General features: G+C 32.4%; 2 protein-coding genes across 2 annotated transcripts in view; both read left to right on the forward strand.

Moving 5' to 3' along the window:
* Positions 1-3135: 3135 nt before the first annotated feature.
* LOC110410304 (cuscuta receptor 1-like) lies at positions 3136-4938 on the forward strand. Its single transcript, XM_021419938.2, has one exon. It carries the CDS (start codon positions 3484-3486, stop codon positions 4936-4938), a length of 1455 nt encoding a protein of 484 aa, XP_021275613.2. The 5' UTR covers positions 3136-3483.
* A 352-nt stretch (positions 4939-5290) lies between these two features.
* Positions 5291-9317, forward strand: part of PDE327 (FAD/NAD(P)-binding oxidoreductase family protein) — a 9080-nt gene continuing 5053 nt past the window's right edge. Inside the window, 6 exon segments of the mRNA XM_021420518.2 lie at positions 5291-5703; positions 5784-5846; positions 6228-6671; positions 7655-7726; positions 8315-8440; positions 8557-8769. Coding sequence (XP_021276193.1) covers positions 5365-5703; positions 5784-5846; positions 6228-6671; positions 7655-7726; positions 8315-8440; positions 8557-8769 — 1257 coding nt within the window. The 5' untranslated portion in view covers positions 5291-5364.

Consider the following 9317-nt stretch of genomic DNA (forward strand, 5'->3'; position numbering starts at 1 on the left):
TAGTACCAGGTGCAAGATTATAATCTTTTAACGGCTATTGATTTCAAAGCAGTAACATTACGAATATTTGATTGATTGTCAAAATATTATTTTTCAAATTTGAACGACCAAAATAAAAAATCTTTAAGTGATTGACAAAGTAGTTTACTTATATATTTTTGAAACGAAGCACTTTAGAGATTCTTTGACTCAACATGTAATAAGCTCGATAATAATATCTTGTTACCTTCGACTGAGCTTTTATCTATGAAATATCTCACAGATCATGCCATATATATTAATTAAAATTTTAATTGAAATCAAAATCATTAAAGTGATAAAGCTTTTTTTCTTGAACAATATATTAATAGAGCTTATTAACAAATTAAACAATCAATTGAATAGTTGCATATACATATTGTTTTTTAATTAAAATTTAATGGTATTAAAAATTTGGCTGCATGTTATGTTAGTAAAAAAAAAAAGTGTCATGCATGTTTCTTCTTTTGTCATGTATAGGGGCAGAGCTCGAGCATTTTTAAAGGAGATGTCAAATAGAAAGAAACACTAAATAGTTAAAAAGAACTTTACACATAATTCAATTATCACTCATCTAAAATATTAAATAAAATTCAAAATACATTGAACATAAAAAAAATACACATTAACAATAATGATAGTGTCATTTATATGTATGACTAATTGAAATTATAAAAAAAATCTCTCTCACTCTTTGCACTCAAGCGTGAAAGAGAAAATAATTTTTCAAACTCAAATGTGTTGTCTCTTTACTTTATGTGTTCTAGCTCTTCTCTTATTTTCTATTTGCCTCTTAAATTTCTAATTAACATATTAGATTATTGAGTTAAACTATTGAGATATAATATATTATTATAGGTTATTAGGTTAAACTATTAAGATATAATATGTTATGATAAGCTTAAATTTATATTAAAACTGAATGAGTTTGAATTAGTAGACTCACTTTTATTTTTTATTTTTTAACTTTAATAAGCTTAATATATTAGTTTAAAATTTATTTACTGGGCTTAATTAGCAATGTGCTCACCATAATTACTCTAATTTTATCAAACAGTTTAAAGAATAAAACTAATTATTAAATAAAAAATTATTTTGAGAGTCATTAAAAATATATATAATAAATAAAATTATATTGAAAGAAGTACAATTATTTCATTTTATCAATTTGTATGTATATCTTTGTTATTTAAAATTTGTCACATGCTCGAATGAATTGGTTATAAAAAAAATGATATATTGTTAAAATTCTAAGTAATAGTACAATACTATAACTTATATTTAGAAATTATATAATAATTTATTTATTTTTAAAAATTAAAATCATATAAAGTAAAATCTACTTAACAAAAAAAAAGAAAAACATGGTAAGTAGAAGATATAATCCACATATAACATAATAAAAAAGAAAAAAAACGAATATGATTGATGTTTCGTAGAAATTTGTGAAAGAAAATTTATAGATATTTAGAACATATGAATAAATAAAATAAAAATAAATAAATAAAATAAAAAATTAAAATTAAGTCAAGCATATGAAATTATTTTGTTATTCTTTTTTATATTAATTATTAAATAAAAAATTATTTTAAGAAGCCATTAAGAAAATTTAAGGCTTGGAGTCTCGTGGAGTAAAAGCAACCTTTCATACGCATGGTAGGCTTTTCCTTAACTTCCTTGGATTTTTTTCTCCTTTAATTCTCAATCTAATTTGTGACGTTTTCAATTTCACCAGAGGCCTCTACATCTCATACTAAGGTTTTGAAATTCTCCCTTATATATATTTCATTGGATTTCAACAGAATTGAACAATTTGATAAACTTGGAGGAGTTGTATTTAAGCAACAATGAAATTGAGAGCTTTGGATCTTTCGGAGGTATACTTCAAACATAGTTTACTCAATTATTTATATACTAAAGCGAGGGTTTCAGATGTTTAACTGTAAATTTACATAAACTTTGATTGGAAGTGAAATAATCGTGTACATCTTGCACAGAAGATAAAAGACAATTGGACTTGATCAATCTCGAAGTGCTTGATCTGAGTTATAATTATCTCAACAATAGCATATTTTCATCCCTTGGGGCCTTCCCAAATCTGAAGCAGCTTTATATACGAAGCAACAACATCAAAGGATCTGTAGTAATTAAAGGTAGAAAAAAAAAAAGCAATATTAATATATTGTGATAATTTTTTGTCAAAAGTAATTTAGTAAAAATCTGTAGAATAATTAGCTTAGCATCAATAATGGAGTTTTCAAACTCGTTAAATGATTGTCATATATTTATTTAATAATTAATTAATTTATTAATTTTTATAAATACATTTATTAATCTTTTAACTCTGCTTGTAAAGTATAAGACCTTCATTGATAATGTATAAAATTATGTTTATCCTGTATATATTTTAAATACATCTTGTGTATGTATTTGTATGATTTAATTTAATTATTTTCATTTGTAACTCTCCTCAGAACGGGATGCTTTGAGCAAGTTAGAGAAACTAGACATGAGTATTAATGAAGCAATTTTAAAATTTTGTCTAGGGAACTTAAGTTTTATTCATTAATTTGTTAAATATTAAAAATAAAGATAATGGAAAATAATTTGTTAAATATCAATATCTCTCATCAGTATATATCACAAATGTCTAATAGAGTGTAACAGGTGTTTAAGTGAGGTTGTATGATATATATACATCTATATATATATATATATATATATTTGAAGTTATAGGTATGAATAAGAACTATAACTATAATCAAATATTAGACTTTATGAAAGAAATCAATATGAAATAAACTAAATATACAGATCAATTAACAAAATAACTTATAACTAAAAAAATTAATATAAAATTAGATCAAATTAACATTTAACGAAAAAGTTTGTATCTAATAGCTTTGGAGAATATTTACATCCATGTTGTCTTATTCACAGGTGCGAGAGGTTTAAAGAATCTCAAATATCTTGATTTTAAGCGCCGTTAGTGCCACTAACGGCAGCGTCCTACAACGGTCATTGGGCTGCTTCCCGTTACTGGAGACTCTTCACCTTGAATCTAATAATTTTAACGGAACAGAGACTATTCAAGGCATGTTACGGTGATTATTTCAATTGAATGAAATCCGTTTGTCTTGTTGTGGAGACGTCGGACCATTTCCAAACTTTCTCCACCATCAAAATGAGTTGCAGTATGTTGGTCTCTCTCACATTAAACTAACGGGAGAGTTTCCAAGTTGGTTGCTGGAAAACAATACAGAACTAGAAGCCCTTGAACTTGGCAATAACTCTCTATCGGGGCATGTTCGATTGCCATTTCATTCATCCATGAACTTGGATATCTCCAACAATGTCTTTGAGGGCCACATTCCAGTAGAAATTGGAGCATATCTGCCACAGTTGCGATTTCTATACGTTTCATGAAATTCTTTTAATGGTAGCATTCCCTCTTCAATTGGTGACATGAAGTTCTTGGAAGAATTGGACTTATCCAACAACAGTTTGACCGGCGTAATACCTGAGCCTCTTTCCATGAGTTGCTCCTCCTTAAAAGTCCTGGTTTTATCAAACAATAGCTTGGAGGGCCAAATATTCTCTGCAAATTTCAATTTAACTGAATTGAGGTATCTAAGATTGGATGGTAATCACTTCACTGGAATGATCCCAAACAGCTTGTCAAGCTGCTCAATCCTGTCAACAATCGACATCAGTCTTAACCATCTTTCTGGTAAAATCCCAAGGTGGATGAGGAATCTGTCAAATTTGCAAGAAATAATCCTGGCCAATAATCATATTGAGGGTCGCATCCCAGTGGAGTTTTGTCAACTTCACATGCTAGGAATTTTGGATCCTTCTATGAACAATATATCTGGCACACTACCTCCTTGCTTCGACCCACCATGGATTAACCATGTTCATTTGTCTAAAAATGGACTTCGAGGACAAATACCAGACAAACTTTGCGAGAGCTCTAACCTGGTGACGATGGATCTCAGCAATAACCATTTGACTGGCAATATCCCAAATTGCATTGGCAAGCTTTCTAACTTGAGTTATCTTGTCTTGAGCTACAATAATCTTGAAGGTGAGATCCCAATTCAGCTTTCACATAATAATCTTTCCGGTCATATCCCTCATTGCTTGAACGTTACCCCACATGAGGAAACAACTAAAGATTCTGTTTATGAATATAATCGTCGACATGGTAGGTATATGAATTCTTCAGACATTTCTCACATATCATTTCCCACAGAAGAACCAATACAATTAACAACAAAGAGCATATCCTACTCCTACAAGGGAAGAATCTTGGCATACTTGTGTGGAATCGATCTCTCCTACAACAAATTGACGGGTGAAATTCCTCATGAAATGGGAAACTTCCATGAGATTGTTATGTTAAACTTATCTCGTAACAGTTTGAGAGGATCAATCCCACCATCGTTTTCTAATCTCAAGAACATTGAGAGTTTAGATCTTTCTTACAACAATTTGAGTGGGAGTATCCCTCTTCAATTTGTTGACTTGTCTTTCCTGGCTTCTTTCAATGTGTCATACAACAATTTATCTGGAAAACCACCTCCAAGGACAAATCAGTTTGCAAGTGATTTTGACGAGAACAGCTACTGGGGAAATCCTTTTCTTTGTGGGAAGCCGCTGCCTAAAAATTGTTCAACAATTGAAGTATCATCAAACTCAACTGAAGATGGAGAAGATGTTGGTTTAATTGATGTCACATCCTTTTACGTGACTTTCACCGTGTCTTTCATAATTGTTTTATTGAGTATTGCCGTGGTTTTATACATCAATCCTTACAGGAGAGGAGCATGGTTCTATCTTGTAGAAAAATGCATCAAATCTTGCTTCTATTTTGTTGTGGGCAATCTTCCCAAACTATTTGGTTGTCGTAACATGTAATGTAGCCAAGCTATATTCGTCTTTCTTAATAAAATGTAGTGTTTTTTTTCAGTTAAGTATCCTATTTGGCACTTGAAATAATGAAAATTTAAAGTTAAGCTTCAATTAGTTGAATTTTTTATTTGCTACTATAAGCTTATATCCTTAATTGAAGGAGCTAGAGTTATATTATTTTTTTTTCCCAAAAATTGTGCTTGAATGAAAATTGTGATCGATTGATAAAAAATAATCAGTGAATTAAATTTAAATTTTGAAATTATTTATTAAATATTTTAATTATAAACCTAACTTACTGCACGGTTTAAATCCCAAGGGATTTGATTATAAATATGATACCTTTACTAAACGGTAATTACAAAAGTTTTTCTGCAAAAATATCGAACGGTTTCTTATCCAAAGCTGGGACTCGGTATCGTAGCTTTCACGATGTCGTCTCCGCTTCAATGCCCGTCCAAGCTTCTCTTCCCTCTCCCCCATCCTTACTGCAACTCCGTTCTCCCCTATTCCACTCCACGACTTCTGTATCCCCGTCGCCAAACGGTCCGAATCCTCTGCGCCAAGAGAAGAGGCAAGCAGAGATACCCTTCAGAAAAGAAGAAACTGAAATTGAAGCAAAAGGAAGTTCTATCCCCCGTCTCGGACAAGTTCGAGGGGATTTGGAGGCTGTCCAAGCTTGCCGTTTCGGTCCAAAACGACCCCGGAAAAGACTTTCTCCAAGTCCATAATGGCTTGCTTCAAGAAATCGCTAAAGTCCTCGAGTTCCCAGTAATTTCTTGTCTCGTTTAAACTTATTTTAGAGAAATGTTCTTTTTTTTTCTTTATTTTCTAATTTTGGTTTATTCCAGGTTGCTTCCATGTTGCCAGCGGAAGCTTTCTCAGTGGTTCGGAAATCTTTTGACGCAAGAAAGGTAAGGAATTTAGGCTCTGTTCATTTAGTACTTACTTTTTATATTTATTCTGAAAGCAGAAAGCCGTGTAAATAACATATGTAATTAATAGTATTTTTGAGAAAATTAGAAATGAAAAATGTAATCTTTCTACATAACAAAATTATTTGTTTTACTTTTATAGACTAATTATGTTGATTGATACCAAGGAATAACTAGTTTTCAAATATTATGCATGTTGGAACCTGTTCCTGCAGCATACTTGTTAGTACCCAATATCTATTGTCATTTCTGTCAAATAGTGTCTTTGGTTTGTTTTATTTGAAATGGAAGAACATTGGAAAATAACAGAGTTTAAGTTGTATATACATTTTACTGATTTGCTTTGTTGATGGTCTTCAGATACTGAAGGAGGCTAAGTTTGTATATACTGTGGATATGGATGTCAGAAAGCTGCTGAGTTTAGAACCTCGTACGTGGGACTTCATTTCTCGGTTGGAGCCAAAAGTTGGGCTTATAGAACATATGCCTCACGAAAGAAGCAGTCATGATTTGACCAGTATAGTACGTGATTTTAAAGATAGCAATGATGACACATTGGCAAGAGAGCACAGACATAACATTGACTCTAGTGTATCACTCAAGTGTTCCCCAGCTAGAAAACCAAAAATTGCAGTTGTGGGTAGTGGCCCATCTGGCTTGTTTGCTTCCCTGGTACTTGCAGAATTTGGTGCAGATGTTACTTTGATAGAACGAGGTCAAGCAGTTGAGAGGAGGGGGCGTGACATTGGCGCTTTAGTTGTTCGCCGTATTTTAGAATCAGAAAGCAATTTTTGCTTTGGGGAGGTTATATCTCATTTCACTTGGTATTTCTGCTAAAGCATATTTATTATCATAATTGCTGATATTATTTGGTTTCATTCTTTAAAGTCTGCTATTTGGAAATAGGACTGGCTCTTAATTTGGAGGACCATTATTTTGTAATCGAATGTAACGTGACCGCATGAGTTTTCTCAGTAATGTAAATGTAGCAAACTAGCTTAATTAGATCAAATTAATTTAATCAATTCAAAAAGTATTATTGTTTTTTATATTAAGTTTTGATAAGTTGGCTGGACAAAGGGAGATAGAGCATCATACGTTTACAGCTTTATGGTTCTAGTACTCAAGTGGAGAACAGGTTGAAGTAGCAATGACAAGGTGCTATCTAGATCACATGCATAGTACGATCTTGTTATCTTACTAGAAACAATATTGTGAAGCTAAAACTTTTGCTCTCTCTCTCACTTATTCTTGTTGTCCTGGGTCAGATCTGCTTTAATACGTAGTTAGTTACAGATGGGAGAAAATGTTGATTCTTGGTGCTAAATAAATAAATCTCAGTTTTTACTTTGATGGATATTGTAGGCTTAACTACTTTAACTGAGGCCAGAGAACTTCTTTTTAATGTTTTCTTGTCTACAACAAAAGGAAAAATGTTTAGTATAAATGTGCTCTCTTTCCTGATTCCAATCATGCTTTTAAATGCATTTTGGTCTACACCTATGCATTGTGAGTTATCTATGATAGCATATAACCCTGTAAAACTACTTGCCTCATAAAATATTGAAGAAGCAATTTCTTTATGGAAAATAATAACTTGGTTAGTTGGCTATCAAAGTCATTTACTGCTTGACTTCTATATATTTCCTGTGAAATCCAAGTCCTTTGTTGCTTTTCTCAAAACCAACTTCATTTTCTTCTCTATGGGGTTTTTAGTTTTTATGTTTCTCAGCTAGTGTTATTTCTTCATTCACTTTCCAGTCATATTAAGGACTTATGTATGGCAGGGTGGTGCAGGTACCTGGAGTGATGGAAAGCTGGTAACTAGAATTGGAAGAAACAGTGGCACTGTTTTGGCGGTCAGAACCATTCCTCAGGATTTTAAAATCCCCCCCTCCCCCCTTTTTTCTGTTGTTCTAGTAAAGTGTTGCTTTCTCCTACTCCTGGGTTGATATTCAGTTGTCATGTGCGTGCTTTTATATGGATTTGCTAATTGTATGATTTTTTAAATTAAACCCACCTGCTCTTTCTGCATGGAGATATACTTAGACAGTGCAATGTACTTCCCGCATGCAATTGATTGCACTTGGCATAATAACGATGAAGTTTTGAATTATGGCACTTTATGTGGTTTACAGATATTCATTGATGTATATCTGGCTATTGCAAAATATTTTGATATGCTTGGTATTGTGAAGGACGGATTGTTCAGCTAAAAGAAAACCCAATTGCTCTGCCACTAAGTGGGAGGTTTAATTCCAAACATCAGAGAAATATTGTGGAGCTATATTTATTAATTTGCCAAAAGGATATGTTGATAAAGAAAGAAAAGGGAACTATAATCATTTCACCCTTTTGTGTTTCATGTATTATTGTGATTTTGAGTCTTAAAATTTTATCATGCATTACTCACAGAATAGATTGACTCACAAATATTCTGTTCTCAGATCATGAACACCTTGGTTCACTTTGGTGCTCCAAAAAATATATTGATTGATGGAAAGCCTCATTTGGGAACAGATAGGCTGGTTCCTTTACTCCGTAACTTTCGGCAACATCTTCAATCATTGGGTGTGAGTTTAATAATTAACTTCTTTCCTTTTGATATTAATGTGTATATCAGACAAAGTTTGCTTCCTTTATTACAGGTCAAAATGTGATTTTGCTTTTTCATTTTATATATGCTTAGGTGACTATCAAGTTCGGAACGAGGGTAGATGATCTGCTGATACAGAATGGACGTGTTATGGGTGTCCAAGTCTCTAATTCAACAAATAAATTGCAGTTAGACTGTAAGAAGTTGGGATTTGATGCAGTTATTCTGGCTGTTGGACATTCTGCACGTGATATATATCAAATGCTTCTTTCTCATAATTTGGATTTGGTCCCAAAAGATTTTGCTGTGAGTTCTTGTGCATCACTTGTGCAACTTTGCTTTGTTAATATATCATTTCCAGAAAGCACATTCCCCGGCATTTCCAACTTTTGTCACTTTATCAATGTGGCCCAGCATCAACCAACATCACTTACAGCTAGTGTGATCCTAAAAGCATCAAAACAGTTGTTGTGAGCCTTAATCCATGATTGAAGTTTGTGAACTTGCATTGGTGAAAAACATGAATAGTTATATCGTGATCTGGGAAAATGAATTCCAGGGGTAGCTATTTTGTCTTAATGCGGGGCATTCGGATCGACCACTCTGTTAGCCACTACAGCTTTCGTTCTTTTACTCACCTACCTAAGAAATTATAACAGCGATTCCTTCTTTTTTTTAGTTCTTTGAATTCTCCAAATGTATCTCTTATATAGATGTGCGTTAGAGGAGACACCTATGAAACCATCTGAATACATGCACACATGGGTAAGCTCAGACATATGATGCTGTGTGAAACACAGTTTTTAACAGTTTTCTTGAGTTGCTTATAGTTCATTTCTCTCTTCTCAATCCTC

The sequence above is a fragment of the Theobroma umbraticum genome, unplaced genomic scaffold, assembly GCF_002168275.2.
Source record: "Theobroma umbraticum cultivar Fairchild unplaced genomic scaffold, ASM216827v3 scaffold_56.0, whole genome shotgun sequence".
Classification (NCBI taxonomy): domain Eukaryota; kingdom Viridiplantae; phylum Streptophyta; class Magnoliopsida; order Malvales; family Malvaceae; genus Theobroma; species Theobroma umbraticum.